Consider the following 24672-nt stretch of genomic DNA (forward strand, 5'->3'; position numbering starts at 1 on the left):
GCGGTGTTCGACATTTTTTCCCCGTGGTAGGCTTGCGGCTGGCTGAGGCTTTGCTTCTGCTGCTTCAGTTCCCTTGCTTTGATCTTTCTCCATGCTCCATAAGAAAAGGCTGCTTGGACATTGATGAGGCTTCAGTGGCGCAAATTTGTAAAAAGATACCAGGAATCTAAGGGTGTGACGGTGATGATTAAGGAGATTTGCATTTAAATTCCTCTGTTCTTTCTTTAGAAAGAAGATTGCTTTCTAGGTTGGGATGGGGGGGGGAGAGGTGTCCCTCTCAGGTCCAGTAATTTACTCTACCCGTTTGAATGGAAAACATACTTAAGATCCACCATTATATGTAAACTTGGTCCAAAGGCCTAGTCTGCTCTAGCTTTTCATGCTGAATTTTATTTTCTAGTTGTTTCCTCCATTAGATGAATTGCGAGTGAGCTCTGCACCTGAAATGGCCACCCATTCACTTTGTTGTTTGCTGGGTTCCCTAAGGGCAGAGGTTTTTGAAGCTCACTGAAATGCTGGACACCTTCTATGCTAAATGCTGAATTAATTTTACTGCTGGGCCCATGGAATTGGTTTCTCAAACCAAGTGCGAGTTGCAATGATTCTTTGTAAATGTGTCTTGTAAATTCTTGTGCATTACAACTGTGTTGAGGTCTTGCATGGAACTGTATGCATATAGCCAAGGCGCATTTGGGTTTTGAGAAGACACTACGATTGTCTTGTATGGATAGCTAGGGACATAGATGAGAAAACAGCCACCAAACAAAACTTATAGAGCCTTTAGAAATTTTCACCAGCTTGCAAAACTGCTCAAGAATTGCTGTGGCTATAATGAGATTCTGTTAATGACAATGAGCAATATAGAATTAGAACTGGCCGTTTGTTTTCCTTTTTCATTAGAGATTTCCTTTGGACCCTAGACATGTGGGCCTTTCCAATTTGTACCACACACGGTAGTAAACACAACCGTCTTCCAATCAAAAGTGTTCTTCCTGTACTCAAGGGTGGAGTTTGCAAGCTGCTGGCCTGTGATTGGGCAGATTTTCATTCAGTTATGTTTAAGATGTTTTCAGGCATGCTTGGTTTTGAGTAATGCATAGCAGGGCGCCCCCCTGTTAAGGATGAGTAATTGAGGGTTGGATGAATGAGTTTTTGAAGTGATTGAAAACACTTCTCAATTTTAGGCTGCATTAATATCCTCTTTCTAAATACTTTCTGATTCAGAAATCTTTCAGAATATTGTCCTGATCCATTTCATGAACCCCCCCCCCATTTTTTTCTTTTTTTTTGAAAACTGTATCAAAGCCATGTGCTACCTTAAGATGAAATAACGAGAAAAGGAAAGTCAGGATCCTGTTGATTGGGAGTTTTGTTGATAGGTGAGCATCTTCATGAAAGCTATGCTGACAAATAATTACTAAGTTTTAGATTAAGTAGGAAAACAGCTCTTCCTCACCTCATAGAAGAGTAGCTTTATTTATATTGCAAAACAGGCCTGTTTGTTTGTTTTAAGTCTTGTTGCAAAATTAGTTTAATGGATTTTTATGTGTTTATCTCTAGTTCTTTTCTGTCGTCTTAGTGTACCTGAATCATTACTGGTCCATATAAATTGCAGAGACCTTGGGACCTTCACAAATGTTGGTATTGTTATAAAACTTACATTTTGCACAATGTCAAACAACCGAAAGTATACACAGGAAAAGCCAATGATATCCATCCTTAACCAGCTCTCACTTACCAAAGAAGGCTTTGTTCATCTTTCAAAATTTAAAGGCATTCATATACAGAGGGTTGCTTTTTTTAAGCAAATGCATAATATGTTATTTTCTTTTTTCCATTTAACATTATACCATGAGCATTAGAACCTATAGGTCTTTATCATCCTATTAGATAACTACATTATATTCCATAGAATGGCTATACCGTAATTTATTCAGTTGTTTCCCCCATTATTATGGACATACAAGTTATTTTAAAATGTTTGGCACTACATACAAGATGAAATAACGAGAAAAGGAAAGTGCAGTTAATATACTTGTACATATACAAGTATCTTTTTTTTTAACTTTTTTATTTTAAGTTTGTTTTTCGGGACTCATCAGCTCCAAGTCAAGTAGTTGTTTCAATCTAGTTGTGGAGGGCGCAGCTCACAGTGGCTCATGTGGGGATAGAACCAGCAATCATGTTGTTAAGACCACCACGCTCTAACCAACTGAGCTAACCGGCCACCTCCTTATACGAGTATCTTTATGTAATCATGGGTTTGTTTCTGTAGTTCAGCCATCAAGGAGTGGGATTGTTGGGTTAAGGAGTATATGTATTTTTTATTTTATTAGGTGATAACGGGTTATTTTCCAATAAGATTATAACATTTCATACTCCCACCAGCAGAGTATGCATGTAGTGCTTGTTTCCCTTCATCCTTGCCATCACTAGTGTCGTTTGTCTTTGTCATTTTTGGCAATCTGATGGGTGAAAAATAGTATCTAGCATTGTCATAACCACTAGTGTTTTTCTATATTTATTGGCCTTTTACATTTCTTTTATGAGTTATTTATGCCTGTCCTTTGCCCATTTGAAAAAAAGTTGAGTGGTATTATCACTCTGTACAGGTTATGTGCATATTTGTGATATTAACCCCTTTACCTGTCGAGTGTGTTGCAGTTATTTTCTCTCATTTGTCTTTTGACTTTGTTTATGGGTTGCTTTGCCACACAAAAATAAAATTTTTATATCATCAGATACTCTTGGACTTTTCTTAAAGGCTTCTGTGTTTACTTGCTTGGGAAGAGTTCCCCCACCTTGAGCCCATATAATTTTTCTTCAAATTTTCTTTCTAATGTTTTCGTGTATTATTTATTTTTACCTTTAGATCTTTGGTTCATCTGGAATATTTTTATAAATGTCATGTGAGGTGGGGGGGGCCTAATTTTTTTCCTACTGAGTAACCAATTGTGGCAGCACCAGTTTTATTAAATAAACCATCTTTTCCTTGCCGTATGGTAGAATTAAATAATGCTTTTAGTAGCATTAATTTGTTTTAAATATGTATCCAGAACTTGCATGAAAAGTGAAAGCATATCTGCCTTATTTTTTTATCCCTTAATCTTTCATCTTTATCTAGGGAAAAGGTAGACTCTAAAATACTCCTTTCCTTTGATTTGAGATAATGTAATAATTGTAGCAGTGTCCGGGCTAGTACTATGTTTCTTCTATCTGGGAGTCTTCCAAGAGGAGTGAAAGTGTATCTGCCTTATTTTTTTACCTCATCCTCCAACCTTTCCTCTTTGTCTCAGGTTAGGTGGCCTTTAAAATACCTCTCTACTTTGTTTCTAGTTATTTAATAACTATAGTCAGGCCCAGGATAGTACCATGTTTCCAGTGTACAATCTATTAGTATTTATTCTCAACCTATGTTCAAACAAACAGTATCCTTAAGTGTCCTTTTCTTGCCTATAATTCCAAAAGTTAAATATCTGAGTGATGTCATGATATCATGCTGTTTATTGAAGTAAATAGAATATGTTTTTGTGGGTCAGTACAATTTAGAGAACTTCAAATAAAAATGAGATTTTATAAAAGAATATTTAACGTTTAAGTGTGAACCCACCTAAGCACACTTTTCATCTTAATGCTCCTCTTACAGCAAGGGGTCTATTGAAACATTGAGCCCACCTTTGAGTTTTTCAGGTAGTCAAGTATAGTTCATTTTTTACAAAAAGTTTGTATTACGTGTAATTTTTTTTGCCTTAACATTTTTTTTGCCTTAACATTACTCACTACTAATTTTTTTTGCCTTAACATTACTGGAATCATATTTGGCACCCCAATCCAAGGTTGATGATTTTTAATAGCTCTATCTTAAATTGTCTTTGCATTCTATTTATTTCATTGCTGTGCACATTAAACTCTGGTCATTTTGTCCAGAGTCCTCTCCCTTTACTTCACAACCAGATCTTTTCTCCTAATTAATTGCCCATTTGTTTCTAAGAGTTGCTTCACTAACTCCCCACCTGCCAAGGACTTACTACTATTCCCTCCTTTAGTACTCATTTGCCTAGTTGTCATCCCCAACTTGTTCTGTTTAGTTTCTCCCTCCCCCCCCCCCCAAATGATGGATAAGTAACTGGCGTTTTCTTGTAGTGGTTTTCTCAGCAACAGCTGGGGTGGGTTCCTGCAGGCTGTGCTTCCACAAGGCCTGGGGGACATAACACCTGTTGCTGCTTCTCAGTTTTCCACTGCCTTTGACAGCTTGGTGGTTTTTAAGCCCTCTACACCCCACTAACCCTACTGCCAAAGTGTCTTTCACCTTTGTTCTGTACATGGGTGGTACAACCTGCTTGATAGTTTAGTAGTGACTCGTATAGTATGACCTCTCTGACTTCGGCAAGGGCAGAAACTCGAGTTTTCGTGTGTCTTCAGGGGTAATCAGGCACTAGGGGACTGAGTCTCACTAACCAAACTCTCTGGAGACTGATTTGTAAATCCACATGTAAGGTTATTAATTTACAGTGGTAAATACACCTATCCAGAGATCTGCACAGAGCCCCCTCCTGGTCTGCTCAAGAGACCAAATTACAGATAAGAAGGATCCTTGGTGTGTGCAAAGAAATCAGACAAGGAAAATTGGGTGTTATCAAACGGATATTTACAGCAAGCAGCCCTGATTTAGAGATCCTCCACTTTCCTAGTACTTTTTGGTTTCCATTGCTTTGTTACCCCTTTTTTATCCTTTGCTTTTAATGTTGTCGTCCATCGGAATCCTTTAAGAGAAAAGAAAGCTTATTTTTTTTTAGCCACCCACCTCTATAAAGCCATTCTTAATCTCCACTGTGTGTGTGTGGTGTTTTTTCCCCTTACTCCTTTAACATTTTGTGGGTGCCTCTTTTGGAATATTTATCACAATTTTTCTTGTTATAGATATATAGTTTATCTCCCCTACTAGATTGTAAGTTCATCAAGAACAGGAAACATGCATTTTCTATTATTATTTTAAAAGGCCTTCTTTGACCACCCTATCTTAAAAAACATTTAGAAGCCAGCATTAGGTTGTTAACTTTCACTTCTGATTTATTATGGAATTTCTACTCTGTGGCCACCTGGTATAAGGTATTTATATTTATCTTTAAGCCTTTTTCTTTTATATATGTTTATTAATATGGACTCACTACTAATTTTTTTTGCCTTAACATTACTGGAATCATATTTGGGACCCCAGTCCAAGGTTACATTGTCCATTGGTTTTTGCGATTTACACCCGAGTCAGTTTGTTTTTCTGATTCTCAAGTAATGCATGCCTATTATACAAAATGTAGAAATTATTTTCATAAGAAAAATATGGTTTTTGTAGTGTCACAACCAATTAGAAACTGCTGTTTATATTTTGATACGTATTCTAAACTTTTTTAGTATTGTTAAAAGGTGAATGCTATATTTTCAATTTTGAGTTTTGCTTTTTCACTTAATGTGGTAATTATTTTCCTGTATTACTAAAACTCTTATACGATGGGCGATTTTAATTTTCTTGGTGCTTTTCTGTATTTTCCACAGGTAACATGTATTGTTGCTTTCATAATTGAAAGGAAAACAATAAATGCTCTGTAAGAAAATCCTATAATTTTTATTGGCTGGATAATTTATTTAACTAGTGACCTTTCATTGGATATTGAAATTGCTTTAGATTTTAGGCTTTATCATTAATTCTGTGATGAACATTTTTATGAATAAAGTCTTTTCTGTGTTTACGGTTATTTCCTAGGATTATTGCCAGGAGTGGTATCAATGGAAACACAGAGTATACACGTACTTAAGATTCTTTATATTTATCTCTTTCTATATATATATATATATACACACACACACACACTCATATATATATACATATAGTTTTCTTTTTTTTTTGACGTCATACCAATTTATAATTTGACTAGTGGTATGAATTTGTTTAAGGAATACATGTTTATCAGGGGCCCATAGTCTGCTACTGTAGGCATTTTGCACTTTAGTTTAATCCTATGACAATCCTGTGAGGTGCTTAGACACTCCCTATTTATAGGAAAGGAAGTGAAGCTCAAAGAGGCTAAAGTAATTTGCTCCTAGCTACATGCTCAGAAATGGGGAAGTTGGGATGCAAATCTAAAGCTTTGTGATTCTAAAGCCCCTAATAGCACTATGTATACTTAAGTTTTGATTGAGGTTATCCCTGTGCTATTCAAGTATTTAACATTTAATTTATTGAGGATGTGAGAAAATTGGAAAAAATTGGGGATAATTGTTAGAAAGCAATTTTTGTTTTTTAATACACTAGTGAAGATGTGCTCTCAGAAAGCTATCTCTTGATCAAAGACACTATGGAGAGAAAATTATTTTTTATTTGAAAAGAGCAGTGTTCAAAAAAGAAAGAACAGCAGTATTCTAGATATGCATCATTCCCTATCTTGGCTGTCAAGATATCCTAGTTTTGTAAAATCACTTGTAGCAGAGTTTATATTTTGTTTAGAATGTAGGTAGGAAAACTGGAAAAGAAAATTTAGGAACCTTGGGAGTTAGCCTTCCATTTCTCTTACTCTCTCATAATCATCACCATATCCAGTTATTTTTATCTCTAATTCCTCAAATGTACTTTGCTTTTCATTCATACAGTCTTACTGATTTAAGCCTTTTTCATCTCTTTCTTGGGCTATCATTGCTTTGTAATTGGTCTCTCTGCCTCCAGTTTCTTTCCTCTATAATTTGTCTTCCAACCTGACCCCAAAGTTGATTCTTTCCCTTTTAAAAAATGTTAATTATACAATAAAAGTAATATATGAATACATATTTTAAAGGAAAAGGAGGACTATTTACTGATAAGGTTAAAATAGCATTACCCCTCCAATCCCAATCCTCCTGTACCCCCAACTCCCTAGAAATAATCTGCAACTTGTTGTTTTCCACATGCTATATCTTGGAGGTCTTTGCATGTTAGTTTATTTGATACACCTCATTTTTAAAAATTCCATGTTAGTTCATTGTATGACTAAAGGCTGTTTAGCTATCCACCTAATTATAAAATACTTGGTAATTTCTATTTTAATTTCGTATTGAAACTGAGTATTGAGACGTTTCTCCTCCCAGGTGGCAGTATCTTTCTAAAACACATTTTCCCCCCGCCTTCCCTTAAAGCTATCAGTGGCTCCCCCAAGGCCTGTAGCAGGCAACATAAACTCGCATGTGTCCAGGGACCAGGCTGTGAGAAACAGCTGGGTGACAGACCAAAGGGTATAGGGGAGAATTGGCAACTCCAACGTGCAGACACTGCCTAAAGATGTTTCAATACATATTAAAAACAAACCAACAAACAGACACTCTGCTGGCTGAACAACACAACTTTGCCACCAGGTTTCAATTTAGTACCCATTAACATCCCAATCAGAGCCCTTTACAGTTTACTCTTTTCCTCCTAGAGCACTCAATCTGCTTTTCTGTTTCTCTGCCTTTGCACCTACTGAAAAGTCTTTCTCTACCTTCTCTGCCAGAACAATGCATCTTATCTTGTAAGACACGGCTTGTCTACTACCTCCTCTCTGAAACCATTCTAGTTTCCCAAGGCAGATGCCTTCTCTAGCCTAACATAGCAGGCTCAAATCTTTATTAGTGCCCTTATTACATAGCTCTGTACCTCGTAATGATTTCTGTCCCTATTGGCTTATCTAGGGTGAGTCCCTCCTGCCAAGTGTTACCTTATTCACCTTGATATTCTTGGTACTGCACACACATACATAAAAGGCATTCTGTTTTTGTTGAGTGGGTGAATAAACATAATTTTATTTATTGTAAGAATAGCCTTATCGAAAACCAGACTCCAAGCTGATAACATGATTACATGATAAACATGAACGAACGCCTGTATTACTCAGATTACTGCTGATTTTACCAAACTTTGGGTAACTTATTTGATTTTTAAAGAATTTGAGTTTAATGTCACTAAAATGAATGTAAATCACATATAGACCATAAAAGGAATTTTGAAATGAAAACACAGTTTTACCAACTCTCCTTGATTAATGAAATATTTTGGGTTTTAGCAGTAGCATGTAGTACTATTTGCTAGTTTTACTCTAATAGTAGAAAAATTTTAAAGACAAAAAAAAAAAAAACCCAAAATGTTTTAATCCTGTTCTGTTCAGATGATCAACCTGCCTTGGCCATCTCTGACTCAATCCAACCACTACCATTGATTTTTGTTAGTGTACAGCCTTTCTTTCTGACCTGTGGCCTGGCTACTGTTATTTTAAGTTTACATTCTATGTACTTTGATCTGAAATGATTCTTTACATGTTCTAACTCCTTCCATTTCTCTTGTTGGAGGTGAGGCACAGTGCTAGGACTAGAAATAAGCCTCACTGGTGGGAGAACATGTTCACATATATCCACATTCCATACTGCTATCCAAACTAATTCATGTTGTTAGCCTGGAGCTGTTGTTTGATCCCAGAACAAACAGCACTCCGTTGTTGTCAAGTTAAACGTTTTATTCCCTATCCTTTGCCCAGGCAGGTTAAGAGATAATTGCCCTTATATTAGATGAAGTCTGGCTTTCAAATATTTCAGCATTTCCCTGATTACTTCAGATATGTGATAATAGGATTCCTGAATATTAATTTTTAAATGTTTAAGTTCTTAGTACAAAGAATAAATATCATTGACTTAGTGTTGTTCTTGTGTTTGTTTGTTGGTATGACTTAGAATTTTGTGACTCCTGTTGATTTTTAAAGTGATTGGCAGATGAGGACTGCAGCACAGCTCCTAGCTGTCAGTCACCATGGAGCCTCAACCCCTGGCTTTCTAGTGATGCCCAGTAGAGTACTGTCATTCAGGGTCAGATTTTAGCCTGGGCATTAAACAGACTCCATATGCTCCTTTTCACGGCTGGCAAGGTCTCGTCTGTCTTCCAGCCATCACCTCCTCCTGACATTAGATAATCTAATGGTTCAAAATCCAGGTCATTTAAAAAATGTCCCTTCCTAGATATCCAGCTAGTCATGAAGCTCGCTGATAGGACTCATGGAGTCTCATGAGCACCAGTACTTTCCATCCTAGCCTCACTGTTCCCACTCTAGGTCATGTAAGAATACCTTCTATTCCCCCTCCACTCTAATCCATCTGCACCCACTGCTAGCTAGCTGAGCTTGCCTAAAACCCGCAGCTCTACTCAGAGCTTGACCTTAATGAAACCTCTTAATGGCAACTGCATATATACACACTCACATACTTACCCACACATCTCCCATGGGCAGCTGCGTGAAGCCCAATTTCTTTATCCCGGTACTATGGGTCTTTCACACTGACTCTTAGTCTTTTCAGTCTGATCTCCCACTCCTTCCCCTCTGTCTGAAGCTCCTGCCCATCCTAGAACTTAATGGGACTTTTTTGGCCTCAGCCTATATCAGTCCCTCTGCACCCCTGAAGTGATCTCTCCTGCCTCTGAACATCCCCCACACTTTATTTTACTTTATTTCTATTTATCTTACGATTTCTTTTTATCCAAGTAGTGCTTTCCAATTGACCAAAGTGCTTTCAAATCCATTACTTTATTTAATTTTTACAACTAGTCTGTGCAATAAGTAAGATAGGTATTGCTTATCACAAGGGAGGAAAGCAAGACTTGAGGAGGGAAAGGTGACTTTCCCACGTTTTACAGTTAATGGAAAGTGGAGCTGAGACTCTAATCCAAGCCTCCTGGAACGTAAGCCCCAAGCTTTGTTCATTATGCTGCTACCTTTCTTGGTGCCTGAGTCTGCGCTTAAATGTAAGTTTGAATATATCTCTTTCCAGTTGCCTGCAAGTTACTTGAAGTTGTGTTTTACTCCCCTAGAAAATACATATGTGTATGAGTGAGCCCATTCATATATTAAATACAGTGCAGTTCAGTCAGTGTTTGCCTTTTTCTCTGTAAAAATCAGGCTTCCCTTTTCGGAGCTTTGTTTCCCCATCATGTTTGTTTGCTTTTTAATAGAAGTGAAACTCATACTTGGTATATTATAAATAATAGAACTAGAGCTTCATATAAGGAATTTAATTTCTGGCATAACTTTTCAACAGTGCACTTCAATTCACAAGTATTTATTGCCTGTGAAGAGATTAAGCCTTGCCAGGCTACTGAGCAATAGTTCACACTTTTCAAGTATAAATAGGCTGAATTTTCACTTTAACTATAATTTTTATGTTGATTGGATGAGAACATACATTCCAACAAAAGCTGTTATGAATTCAGTAACGATTTTAATGGATTTGAATTTTATTCATTATATAATCTCATATTTGAAAAATAATACCTACATGTACAAGAGCTCTAGTATTCAGTCTGCAGGAAATACTTGGGGCCCCTAGTACCTACAGATCTTCTGGTAACTCCATGGTTTCCAGTTGGGAGTCACTGCTGTGGGATTCTGACAGTGCCCTACATCACTCATTATTACCCTAGGAAACTTCATGTGAGAAATTTCTTAAGAGAGCCAAGTGGGTGGAAAAGCGTTGCTTCCCTGAGTAATTGCTTTATGTTTTCCTTTTAGACAGTGAGAACTATGTAGCTGACCTTCTCTCCATTTTCAGATTGGCCTTCAAAAGGAAGCTCAGAGCTAAATATATTACTCAGTTATATAGCTGTATAAAATCTTTATTGCCTGCTTAAGTTTTCCCTTTTTACACTTTGGTAGTGACTTCCTGTTGTAGTTTGCTTGGCCCTGATTTTTTAATGTATATTTTATCGTTTTATTGTGTGTGTTTCCCCAAAGCCAATTAAAATTCTTTGAAAATGAAGTGGAATGTAAATAAATACTCTAGCCCTTCTTTTGTGACCAGTTATATTTTAGACACTGGACAGGTCCTAAATATTGATACTTATATGCATATATCCGCCTCTTTATGCTGTATTGAATATGCTCAAAAGTCAGAATTTATGTGGTAAAGCCAAACCTAAGCATACTATTAGAAAAATGTGGTTTCATTTAATATGAATTGCTTTAAAAAACAAACAAACATTGCAATATCTACTTAAGTATATCCCAAAAAGTGGAGTGTGTCTTCTCAGAGGAAGCAAAGCGTTATTGTGACAACAGCATGCCTCTGCTAGCAGATACTAGCTCACTACTGGCAATGGCACTTAAATCCATGGGCAGGACTGGGGAGGGCAACTATTTTTTTCCCAGTGTTTATATCCTTTTGAATTTTGCACCATGGTGCATACACGTATTACCCATTCAAAAAAATTAATAAAAGAAGTTCATGGTCATTTTCAGTAAAAGTGTAAAAAATTTCTCTTCTTGCTTATTAGACTGTGAGCTCCTTGAAACCAGGAAATGTGCTAGATTTCTCTCTGTATTCCTGAACCTAGCACAGTGCCTTGTACATAGTAGGCCCCCAGCTAGTGTGCACAGATGTGAATTGGAAACTAAAAGTTATCAATTTCAGTAGGATCACAGTTAAAAATTACTGACTGAATAACTCATGCCTCCTTAATTCTGACCCCCCTTTTCAGCGTGAGGCTTTCCTGGCTCTGCAATATAATTGGTTTTTATTGAAATCCATTTTTTTAAAAAAACCTTGTAAACAAGTTAGGATTTTTTTCTAGTCAGTTGTTCAAAACAAGGGGTTTATGTTTGTTTACATATAATAGTAAGATTTTTCCAAATGTGACCTCCAAACTGCTTGTTATCTCTTTTTGCAGATCTTTGTAGAATTTGACGGCTGTAACTGGAAGCAACACTCCTGGGTTAAAGTTCATGCTGAAGAAGTTATTGTGCTTCTGCTGGAAGGTTCTCTAGTATGGGCACCCCGGAAGGACCCGGTTCTTGTCCAAGGCACTCGCGTCTCAATTGCACAGTGGCCAGCCTTGGTGAGTGACTTTCATTAGCTAGGAACATGTTCGGTCTTTACTCCTAACTATAACTGGTATGTACCCAATAGCTAAATTCTGTAGAATTCCCAAAACTCCACTCTTAGTCCTTAACACACTTTTATTCTGAAGTTACCAATGCAAAAATAGGGAGAGATCTTTTCTTCTGTGTCTTCTGAAACTTTTTATGTTAGGTATTTGATGCTTTTTGTTTCTAAATAACTTTTCACCTTTAGTCTTATAAGGCTATGAAACAATGTTTGTAATCCTTAAGGTCTTTTTTTCTATAGAAACTTTTTTTCCAGCTTTGTTGAGATACAATTAACATATAACATTGTATACGTTTAAGATATACAGTATAATGATTTGATATACATATATATTGTGAAATGATTACCACAATAAAGTTAGCTAACAAGTAGTCCATTGACTCAGGTTTTACCTTTGTGTGTGTGGGGCCCAGGGTGAGAACTTAAGATTTTCTCTTTGCAATTTTAAAATATAAAATACAGTATTATTTACTGTAGTCACCATGCTATGCATTAGATGGCTAGAACTGACTTATCTTATGACTGAAGTTTGTACCCTTTGATTTCCCTCATTCCCCCCACCTCTGGCAACCACCAATCTACTCTCTGTACCTATGAGTTCAGGGTTTTTTTTAAGATTTTATTGGGGAAGGGGAACAGGACTTTATTGGGGAACAGTGTGTACTTCCAGGACTTTTTTCCAAGTCAAGTTGTTGTCCTTTCAGTCTTAGTTGTGGAGGGCACAGCTCAGCTCCAGGTCCAGTTGCCGTTGCTAGTTGCAGGGGGCGCAGCCCACCATCCTTTGCGGGACTCCAACCGGCAACCTTGTGCTTGAGAGGACGTGCTCCAACCAACTGAGCCATCCGGGAGCTCAGCGGCAGCTCAGCTCAGGGTGCTGTGTTCAATCTTAGTTGCAGGGGGCGGAGCCCACCATCCCTTGCGGGATTCAGAGGAATTGAACTGGCAACCTTGTGGTTGAGAGCGCACTGGCCCATGTGGGAATCGAACCGGCAGCCTTCGGAATTAGGAGCACGGAGCTCCAACCGCCTGAGCCCCCGGGCCGGCCCTATGAGTTCAGTTTTTAAGATTTCACATATAAGTGAAATCATACAGTATTTGTCTTTCTTTTTCTGATTTATTTCACTTAGCATAATACCCTCAAGGTTCATCCATGTTGCAAATGGCAGGATTTCTTCCTTTTTTATGGCTAAATAATATTCATGTATACACACACAAACACACAACACATTTTCTTTATCCACTCATCCCTCACTGGTGACTTGGGTTGTTTCCATGTCTTTGCTATTGTAAATGCTGCAGTGAACATGGGGGGGGGGGGGGGGAGGGTGCAGTATCTCTTTAAGATAGTGATTTAATTTTCTTCAGATATATATCCAGAAGTGGGATTGCTGGATCATATTTTTAATATTTTGAGGAACCTGTACTGGTTTACCAATTTACAGTGGCTTTACCAGTTTACATTCCCACCAATAGTGCAAAAAAGTTCCCTTTTCTCTGCATCCTTGCCAGCACTTAACCTTATGTCTTTGATGATAGCCATTCTGACAGGTATAAGGTTATATCTCATTGTGCTTTTCATTTGCATTTCCCTAATGATTAGTGATGTTGAGCCCCTTTTCATGTACCTGATGGCCATTTGTATATCTTCTTTGGAGAAATGCCTTTTTGGGTGATTTGCTAATTTTTTAACCAGTTTGGTTTTTTTGCTATTGAGTTGTATGAGTTCCTTAAATATTTTGGATATTAACCCATTATCAGATATATGACTGGATATATTTTCTCCCATTTTTTACATTGCCTTTTCATTTTGTTGATCATTTCTCTTGCTGTACAGAAGCTTTTTTAGTTTGATGTAATCCCACTTGTTTGTTTTTGTTTTTGTTGGCTTGTGTGTAAAGGTTTTTTTTAGTCTTGTTTTCTGAAGTCGACAAAATTATGCAACAGCATTTAATTCTAAGAGTATCCATTTGTTTGTATCTATCCTTGTTAGCAAAGTATTGGCATAAATAGTTAACATTTTTAACAAATCTCATTGTTCTGTGGCTAACCAAATGAAATAAATAACATTCAAAACATATTTTCTATCTATTGATTATCCATATCATCACTTACTACACTCTTTTTTCATTTGTTTTTAAGGCCACTTTCCAATTGAACTTTTAGAAGAAGCTCAAATGGATATGGGCCCCTGGGTGACTGTAGGCTATTTATTTATGAAACAGTAACATGAATTTACCCATGCATATTTATACCAGTGATTATTTTAGAAATCTCATAAAGATTTCAGGAGTTCTAGAGATGATAATGGTGTAATTCTTTACTCAGGGAATTTACTGTAATTTAGCCCTCGTGAAGCTATGCAAGATTAGTCAGATCTCTAGAGAAAATGAGGAATTTCTTATTCTTCCTATCCTTTTTAGCTGCAAATAAGAGTATTGAGCTGACTTTCTGCTCTAGTTTGCTTTTTATGATTATTTGTGGGGCAGATGCTGGGTTGGGAATGTTTCCAAGGACTTATGCTTTAGTTCATCTGTATTTACTGAGGTGAAAGATATGTTTATAATGGATATTTTCTCTGATGTTAGAAATTCAATTGAATTGTTATTTTATTTTCCAAACTCTAATCAATTTCTTGTCATTGTACTTCACAGACTTTCACTCCCCTAGTAGATAAAATCGGTTTGGGTTCTGTGGTTCCAGTTGAATACCTTCTGGACCGAGAGCTTCGTTTCCTGTCAGATGCTAATGGGTTACATCTGTTCCAGGTACTTAACACTTGCTCTAGTCCTAAGCTTATTTCTGTCCTTGCTAATTTCTTTACTGAGTATGAATACGGTTTTTCCCCTTTTCTTTTAGCATTGAAACAAAGTACTTCCTCTCAACAATTCCCTGTGCCTTTTACAGTTTCTCTGCTCCCTTGCAAAGTACGTTTGATGGCTGAGGCTTCTTTCCTCTTCTACACACCCCACCCGACCCTAACACCACACTTAAGATCATAATTTTACTCGTCTCCTCAAAAGAGGTGGCTTCCCAGAGGTGACTGCTTCTATAACTGGAGTCTGAGGGGCCTACATTCATGTCAGTGGCAAGGAGGCTGGGAGTTTGGGCTGGTCCTGGGCAGCATCAAATATTGCAGAGCTCAGGTATCGCTTTAGTTACAAAGAAAAGGGGTAAGTTAGTAGTTTAAACAAACTAGCATCTGAGTTAGAGTTTCAGAATGTATAGATGGTAATATTTGTTACTCATTAGTAAGGATTATCGTCTGAAGGTTAAAAATTAGGAGACTTCTAAGATTTGCTGTTTTATTGAGGCAGCTAAGAGAAATACGATTATACCTAAACTGTTCTATGAAATATTAATGATGATTTCTTTGTTGATGTTTTCCTCCCTCATTAGGCCTCCCTCCCTTTCAGCAATCTTGCTATTCAATATTCAAATCTTTGTAATCCTAGTGCTTATATGAGTAGGCACTCAGTAGATGTTGGGTAAATATAAAAATAAGCAAAAAGATTTACATGGAATAAAATGTTTTGTGGTCTAACAAGTATGAGAAACACTATTTTTTTCCTACATGTATTCTCAGAGCCTTTATATGCTCTTGTAGAAAGATACAGTATATAATATTTCCTACACATAATTGATCTTAGCATCTTTATTTTCTCCAGAGCATCTCATGAGACTAGGGTTTCTACAGAACATTCTTGGACAAATGCTGATATGGAGCTCCTCAGGAGTATGGTTTTTCTCACCTGGTTAGATATTATTGTAATTCATTTTAATATTCAGTTGTTTTCTTTTATTTTTACCAGATGGGAACAGATAGCCAAAACCAGATTCTTTTGGAACATGCTGCTCTGAGAGAAACAGTTAATGCTTTGATCAGTGACCAAAAGCTGCAAGAGATATTCAGCCGAGGTAAGACTAGGTAGTCTTCTGACCCTGAATTCTGAATCAGGTGTGTAAACAATGTTGAAAGTGATAGAATAGGGAGGATACTGTGCAACTCTAAACATTTATTTGTGCTTGTCTTCTTTTTGTGGGTAAAGAGTATCTCCAGTTAGCTCGATCTGTAGAATAGATTAGAAAAATAGGATCTCACTCAGACTACTGTTTCCTCTTTATATTGTGTTTCACATACACAGTTTTGTTGTGGTTTTGTTTAGTTGTTTTTTCATTTCTTAAATATTCATTAAGGAGCAACCTTAATAAATATGAGCTAGAATAACTATGAACTAGAAAAATCTCTGCCCTTGTTGAGCTTACTGCCTGTAAGGGTCTCAAGGACTAAAGACTGTTAGCACCAACAAAGAACAACTTAGAGTGCAAGGTGTATTCATAAAGGAGGCTGTCCACAAACTCATTCGCATTAACAGCATGCTACTTTTTAAGAGTGCAAACAAGAAAGAATGTTTAGCTTTTTCCAGTTCAGATACAGATTTGCCCAAGATTCTACACAAAGGGTAGACACTGCTTCATTCATCTTTCCCTTCATGTCGTTCATCCACTCTCTTCCTTTCTGAACCTCATGATGATCAGGATTTTCAGTGAAATACGGTCCTTGGTTCTCTTTTGTCAAACTAAATCTAAACAGGTAGAAGTAGGAACACTGATCTATTTAGAGAAAGAGAGTATCAGGATAAAATGATGTTTAATCAAGGAAAGGTATGGGGAAGAAAGAATGTGAGGAAAAACTGATAGAAGAAATCGAGTGGACAGAATGAAAGGTCTAGAGATGTGTATGAGTATGTATAAAATTAAGCTTAATTAGAGCTCTGAGAAATACTTTAAGTAAGGATTTAGCTATATAGTCTCAAATGTATAAGTTATGCAGGAGAGAGAAACTATCCTTTGAGGACCCGCTGAAATTACCAGCTGATAAAGTAATATCTTGGAAACTCAGAGTTCCTAGGAAGATATGCTGTATTTGTTTGGACTATTATTAGTGCAGAGGCTGGAAACCTCACAAATTGAACTGTGCATCTACTATTATTGAAAGTTAAAGAGCAGAGTAAAAATGGTTATATCATTCCTATGGTAACTTAACAAAATAGTACCTTCAACTGACTGGCCTCCCACTTTTATTATGTAGGTGTCAGACAGGTCTGAGTACATTTTCATACTACCTGTAGTTTTTGATTTGTAAGCTCTTTTCTCTTCCCTGTATTACTTCTAGAATGGGAAGACTGAGATAAGGTGGAATCAGAGGCCTGAGAGAGTCTTAAGAAATCTCTAAATAAATTAAATTTACAAAGGTCACTGGGGAAAACTATTTGGTTTGTTTTTAAATTGCCAAGTATGGTAAATCTGAAATTGCTCATTTATTCAACTCCATACAAGAGAACTGAAAGTGCCAGATATTTACACCATATAGTTTTCCTTCTTCTTTTAGAAACAATTACGAAATACTTAGCCAAAAATGTTCAATACTGATTGATATTCAATACTGACTGATCTCTCCTTTAGGTCCCTACAGTGTTCAAGGTCATAGGGTCAAAGTGTACCAGCCAGAGGGGGAAGAAAGTTGGCTCTGTGGTGTTGTAAGCCATCAAGATTCCATCACCCGTCTTATGGAGGTGTCTATAACTGAGGTAAGGCTCAGTGCTACTTCCTCTAAGGTTCATCCATCCCCTTACAGAGGGTGGTGAATAGAAAGGGAGCATTTCACATGTGTAAGAAGACTTGGGTTCCATCTGTGGCTCTATCACTTAATGACTGTATGACCTTGAGAAAGGCTGTTCAACTTTCTTAACCTCAGTGTTCTCGTATATAAATTAGAGGTAATTAGGGAACCCCATACACACACACACTGACCTCATAGCATTGTTTTGGGAAGTGAGAATGTATTTGAAAGTGTTTTGAAATCTATAAAACAATATACAATTGTGAAGTGGTATTATTTTATCATTTGTAAAGGTTAGTAGTAGTAGTCAGTATTTGCTTTTGCAGTGCTTATGCCACTGTCCCTTAGATACTGAAAAAATTGTTTCTAATGAAGTAAACAAAAAAACAGCATTTAGAGTTATCTGGAGAATTGTATAGGAAAAACAATAAATGAGTGTTTTGAGGCAAATAAATACGTATTTTTGATATATTTGAATAGGTTTCAGACTTGACCTTAGCAGTCACATGTAATATAAGCATACATGATTTTATTTATTTGAGTTTTTAAAAAATTATTAATCTTTATTTAAAAATTTCAGACAATGCACATACATAAAGTAGATTTTGAAAGCCATCCCTTCCCCTTCGCAAATATCACTACCCTCAGTAGTAACCACCACTAATAGTTTGATATATGTTACATATTCTTCCAAATATCATGTGTGTATAATATTATCTATTTGTTATATAAATCATACTTTAAATTAACATCTTTCTGTGTAAATATATGTAGACATCTGCCTTGTCCTTTTAAAATAGGTGCGTACTATTCCACTGAATGGATGTATCATGACTAATCTAAAATTAATGGACATTTAAATCATTGCCAGTATTTTTACTAATACAAATAATGCTGCAGTGAATATACTTGAACATATATCACTGTTTCACATTATTGGAATAAATTCATAGGTGTGGAATTGCTAGGTCAAAGAATATGCATATTAAATCCCACCATGTCAAATTGGCCCCTCCCTAAAGCTTTTATTTTTTAATAGTAGAGTGGTGCTTTTAATGATTATTGGTTCTGAAGGTTTTTGGTTTCTGTAATGTACATAATAGGAAGGTTTTAGAGATGCAGAACGTGAAATTAACATCCCTAAAAGAGACTCTTGGGCAGTTAACAAATATTTGAATGCGAATGCTTACCATACTCCAGACTTTATTTCAGATGTTATTCTAGAGAGTAAGACAGTTGAGATCCCTGCTCTGGTGGAGCTTTCATTTTAGTAGGGAAGTAGAAACAAATAAAGAGATCATTACATAGATTAGAAAAATACATAATTATGTTTTTGGTGGACAAAGTATTAAATCTTCCCCCCCCTCTTTTTCCTATAACCTGTTATCTTGCTCCTGCTGTAGAGTGGTGAGATCAAGTCTGTAGATCCCAGACTGATTCATGTGATGCTGATGGATAATTCGACGCCTCAGAGCGAGGTACAGTAATGGACTGTGTCTGAGCAGACTCATGCGCTTGCATTATGTTATTATGTAGATTCCTTATGTGTGTGTTATCCATGGATGCCCTTTGGATTTCAGCTCTGGCCACTGTACATCTTCCTTTCTCCACAGTCTTGTCCAGTTAAGGGAGGATAGTCTCAAGAAAGAGACCTAGTCTGGGCAAACCCTTTTAATCACGGCTATATTGCCTAACTCTTTTAAAATCCATAGCCTATTTCTTCTTACATTCTTTTAGGATAGGTATATTTGAAAGATACAGTAGACATTTAAAGCTGTAGTAAGCAGTGGTAATATTCATGATCTACCCAGTAATAAGAAATGGAGAAGCTACAGCCTTTTTTCTTTTCCATTAGGTGGTAGTGAGCTCCAATGGAGTCTGAAATTTCGTATCCCAAGAAAATCAAATCAAACAGGTGCCTAGTTCAGTGCTCAGCACACAGTGGATTACTCTATAATTACTGTGAACCAGGCCAACTCTTGGTGCATTTAAAATTATCGTAGCCCACAAAAATGTACATTGTAAATCAGTGCCTGAACCAATCAAGGAATTCTATGTGATTTTCCTTTAGTAGAATATTGACAAGTACAGCCAGCTGTCCACATATTCTCATAGTCTCTTAGCGCCTCTAATATTGATGCTTTGGCCACTCCTGCTAAGTAGACAGTTCTTCCTCATCGTCTTTATCCAGTCATGCATGGCTTCAAGAAGCAAGATAAGGGAAGAATCAGGGTTAAATGAAATCGTTCTTTACTACATATTATATTACCACAAGTAGGATAAGTCTCTTGACTGTGTTTACATGGCTGAAAACACCTTTTTGATGGTGTGTTGGGCCCCTTTTTGCTTCCTTATTCCATTTATTCAGTAAGCTACTATTATATGCCAGGTACTGTTCAGCTGGCTAGATATAGCTGGGGAGTACTGGTATCAATGTCCTAGGCTGTCTGCTCACATGTGAGTAGCTCACCGTAAGTAGGACATTGAGTATTTACTATAAGTTGTTGCTCAGCGGGGTTGCTGTGAGCCAGGCTCTGCTCGTTGGCCAGGTGAGTTAGAGGTGAGATCTGTGGTTTTCAGCAGCAGGTCTGGAATCTTCCCTAGTCAGCTTTGGCCATGACGTGACTACCTTCTTAGCTCACAAAGCACAACTATTATTGACAGTTCTGCCAAGTTTTATAGTAACCCTTCTTAGAGATCCATAGTCAACCTCATCTCCTTGAACAAGTGAGCAAGAGGGGAGATTTCACTGATCATACTTTTGTAGTTTACAACAATGAAAACTGGATGGTGATAGAGGTTGAAGAAGGGATAAAAATGTTTCAAAAGGATCAAATGAAAATAATTCTTAGCAACCAAAAATAGTTCTTGAATGAAAGATTTAGAAACTTAGGTTAATATTACCAAAAGTATGTGGGAAGTAGAACTTTGAGCTTTGATTAAGAGTTGTAGAAGGAAATTAAAGGAGAAAAGATGGAAATGAAGGCAGAAAAAGAGAAGGGAGGGAGGGAAATACAGGAACTAGAACTGGCAAAAGAAATCTAAAATTTGAAAAAGTTTGTTGTAACAGCTATAATAATGATTACAACAAAGCTACAGATCTGCACAAAGAATTTATAAATATTCAAGGGCAGTTAAGAGTAGATTTATTGTTAGTAAATATTAATGGCTAAATAATTGTCACTAGCTTACTGCCACCCCCAACACATTATCAACAAAGTAAACGATCTGAAAGTTACCTGAAAAAGCTAAAAAGAATACCTGCTTCATGATGGGATACCAATCTAAGAATGTTTCAGACAAGTTCTTGCTGCACAAAGGTTGCTTGAGAGAATGTTAGCTGTGTCCCAAGCCCCTCCCCCTTTGTACTTCTTAGGAAAGAAGATGGGAATTGCCCCTTCTAACCTGTATCTTTTAAGCTTATCTGGCCTCTCAAATAAGACACAAGTAAGATATTATGAGATAGGCTGAAATTATTGGAAGAGCTAAGAGATTTGATTGTTTGGGCAATGAACCTGCCTTTTTCGCTTTGCTCTAATGCTTTGACATAAGGTCAGGAGATATTTTTTTTGCTTTTTTATAGTGTCTTTAAGAGCAATCCAGACCTGTCTCTTTTGGGTTCACTTTTCCTCTGGTCAGACTCAGAAATGCTGGTTTTCCTATTGTTGTTACCAGTTTTTAGTGACTTCTGGAGGAAGAGATTTTATACTTCAATATTTAAAATGCCAGTTTCTGTCAAACAAGGAGATAAATATGAAATAAAGTGTTTTTCCATCAAGGGACAAATGAGATCCCAGCCTAGCTTTGGCAGTCTATGTTCTGCAAAAGAAATTCTACAAATTTTTAAAATCTTCAAAAAGTTCATTTGAGGAAGTAGTACATTTTATTTAAGGGAAGGTTTGCCAAGTGAGTTAATCTCTAGTGACCGTTATCTTGAATATGTGTGTGTAAATTGAGTCATAGTAAGATTGGAGCTTTTTCACAAAGGGGAGGTCTTAGAGCTGGCATTGGCACTTGGCAATCTGTGCCTGCTTTGATTTTCTGCTTCTAGACATGGGAAAGAGCTAATGGTTTATGGTTTTCACAGGATGGAAAGTCCCTTGTAATAAATCTCTTTTGAATTTTGTTTTGTAGGGGGGTACGTTAAAAGCAGTAAAATCTTCCAAAGGAAAGAAGAAGAGAGAGAGCATAGAGGGGAAAGATGGCCGGAGGAGAAAAAGTGCTTCGGACTCTGGGTGTGACCCTGCATCAAAGAAATTAAAAGGAGACAGGGGTGAAGTAGACAGTAATGGGAGTGATGGAGGTGAGGCGAGCCGAGGGCCCTGGAAAGGAGGGAGTGCCAGTGGAGAGCCAGGGCTGGATCAGAGAGCCAAGCAACCACCGACTCCATTTGTCCCCCAGATTAACCGCAACATTCGCTTTGCCACTTACACCAAAGAAAACGGCAGGACTCTGGTGGTGCAGGATGAGCCTGTAGGTGGGGACACACCTGTACCTTTTACTCCATATTCTACAGCCACAGGTCAGACACCTTTGGCACCAGAGGTGGGTGGAGCCGAAAGCAAAGAGGCAGGAAAAACACTGGAACAAGTTGGCCAGGGCATGGTGGCTTCAGCAGCTGTGGTCACTACCGCCAGCTCTACCCCAACCACGGTGAGGATCTCAGACACTGGCCTTGCAGCAGGGACTGGGCCAGACAAACAGAAAGACAGCCGGTCGCAGGCCCCAGGAGAGGTGAGTTGTTTCAGGGGCAGATGTGCAAGATTTGGGTTCACTCTTTCACCCTACTTTGTTGTTAACACATTAAAAAGTATCTCAATTGTCACAGGGAAGGAGTATTTCTGAGATGTGCTTAAATTGAACTCTGGATAGTCCTTTAGTGCTCATTGGGCAAATGTGTATATTTTAATAACCTTTTCAGCTCTTAAAAGTCACTTGAACAGTTAGGCTAATCAAAACTGATCATACAACCCAATTTAATGAAATAAGAGATTTGGTGGAGAATCTTCTTAATTCAATTATCTGTTTAGTTCACATGGTGGTTGAGCCTCCACCAGGATCGGGAGAGGCAAGGTTAATGAATTACAGTGATGGTAGTAGTCAACACTATAATTAAGGCTACGTGAAAGCTCCTGTTACCAACCCATGCTTTCAGTTCATCATTTTCTATGATATTTTCCCTTGAGATTGGGCTTCTTTCCATGATTTGATATGGCCCTAAATTTTTCTTAATCTTTTTAAGCTAACTTAATCTGTTTAAGCTTTACCTGGAAAATTTGATAGAATTAATCACAGTAGTATCCAGTTTACTGTTTTCTTTAGCTGATATGCATGTATCATTGCTGAAATTGAACTTTTGTTAAATACAAATTAGCATTAAGTTGACTCCCCAGTCAAATTTGAAACAATATCAAAATCAATTCACATAGTCTTCTGACTCTTACTTTGGTCACCAAAGTATGATTCATGATGTTTAGTCATATTTTTTCAAGCTGGAATATGAAATACAAAGATAAAATGCTAAATGATTTTTTAAAATTATATATAGGAAACTACTGTGTGCTAAGTACTGTATATTTTAAAGAATTGAAATCGCTATTTGAAGGAGCTCACATCCTAAAATGGAAACATTTTAGGTATAACAATGCCAGGTAAAACATGGAGTATGCATTTCACCTGATTTCTTCCCCTCCCTAGAAAATGCAGTTTGTCAATCCCTAGTGTGTAGGGATGGGGAGAGAGGTGAAATGTTCAGGCAGAGAGAAGAAGGCCTGTAAATGCAAATTTCACACTGTTCATGGTTTGTCCTCTTAGTTGACCAGCATTCCCAAGAGAACAAAGTGAGGTCTTATGTGGATTTCCAGTGTGTGTGTGTTGTCATATTGCCCAGATTAATTAAAATCAACTCCATGTCGAAGGCAATGTCAATGTAAATGGGGATTACAAAATAGACCACATTTTACACGCTGCAAGGAGAGCTTCACTGAGTGCTGTTATTGTTGGGAGTAGTAGCAAAGCTGAATAGATGAAATGTGGATTCAAAGGGCATTTTCCATACAGGTTGGAGAAATTTCTGTGACCGCATCAGTAATTTTGTTAATGTGTCAGCCTAGGTATTCTCCTTGGGATAGGATTTAAAAATACAGACATGGATGTTTCCATTATGATGTCAAATCAAGAAGTTTATAAACTTCTCGCACTAAAAACTTGAGTTGAAATCAGCTTGTCATCACTTTCTTATAAGAAAGGGATTTGGAATTTAATCATTTGAAGGAAAATGAAAGACCATCCAAATTGGTCTTCATTCATGTGTGTATTTATTTTTAAAGGGTAACTTTAGTAGTGAAACCTGAGCTACCCATGCTGGTTCCTTGCAGTCCTGCAGGTGTCAAGGCGCCTGGCCAAATCCTGCTAGCGAAACAACTGCAAAGCCTCAGGGCTGTGTCTGTCTATTCCCTTCTTTTTTAATGGGAATGGTTGTTGGTTAGTGGGAAGGAAAAGAAAAAAGAATAATGAACTCTAAAATGCCCTGAAACTGTCTCTGTAGCAAATGTCAGCTGGTGAGCTGCCTGGTCCTCATGCTTCTATGCTGCCCTCAAGCGAAGTCTTAAAGTAGAATCCTCTTGCATATTTAAAGAATACCTTAGGTAAATTGAAACTTCCCCCTTTTTTAACAAAGCCCTTTTGTTTACCTGGAACTTTTTTTTAAATTGTGGCAAAGTAACATGTAACATAAAATTTGCCGTTTTAACCATTTAAAGAGTTCAGTTCTGTGGCATTTAGTACATCCCCGATATTGTACAGCCATCACCACTGTCTAGTTCCAGAAATTCTCATTGACCCCAAAGGAAACACCATATCCATTAAGCAGTCATGGGATAATTTTTATTTCCAGTGTTTCAAAGTGAATGTTTGGGGGGACCATCCTCTACTACCTGAAGGTTAATTGTTTTTAGTACTCTATGGTTCGTTAGTCAAGTGTTAAGACCTGGGTTTTATTAAATTAATAAGTATTACATAAGTGCTCATACCTACCTACGGATGTTTCTGTGTATGTACTGGTATATGGGTGTATAATATATGCCCTTCTTTACACACACACCGTTTATTCATATGCATAAGTTAACTTT

General features: G+C 37.2%; 1 protein-coding gene across 2 annotated transcripts in view; it reads left to right on the forward strand.

Moving 5' to 3' along the window:
* Positions 1-24672, forward strand: part of KDM3B (lysine demethylase 3B) — a 52398-nt gene that overhangs the window by 1472 nt on the left and 26254 nt on the right. Inside the window, exons 2-7 of one of the 2 annotated variants that reach the window (XM_019740206.2) lie at positions 11705-11872; positions 14574-14687; positions 15732-15837; positions 17386-17510; positions 18946-19020; positions 21677-22276. In XM_019740206.2, coding sequence (XP_019595765.2) covers positions 11705-11872; positions 14574-14687; positions 15732-15837; positions 17386-17510; positions 18946-19020; positions 21677-22276 — 1188 coding nt within the window. The remainder of the gene's footprint in view (positions 1-11704; positions 11873-14573; positions 14688-15731; positions 15838-17385; positions 17511-18945; positions 19021-21676; positions 22277-24672) is intronic. The other variant, XM_074313581.1, reaches the window with a different exon arrangement.

Source organism: Rhinolophus sinicus, linkage group LG10 (assembly GCF_036562045.2).
Source record: "Rhinolophus sinicus isolate RSC01 linkage group LG10, ASM3656204v1, whole genome shotgun sequence".
NCBI lineage: Eukaryota > Metazoa > Chordata > Mammalia > Chiroptera > Rhinolophidae > Rhinolophus > Rhinolophus sinicus.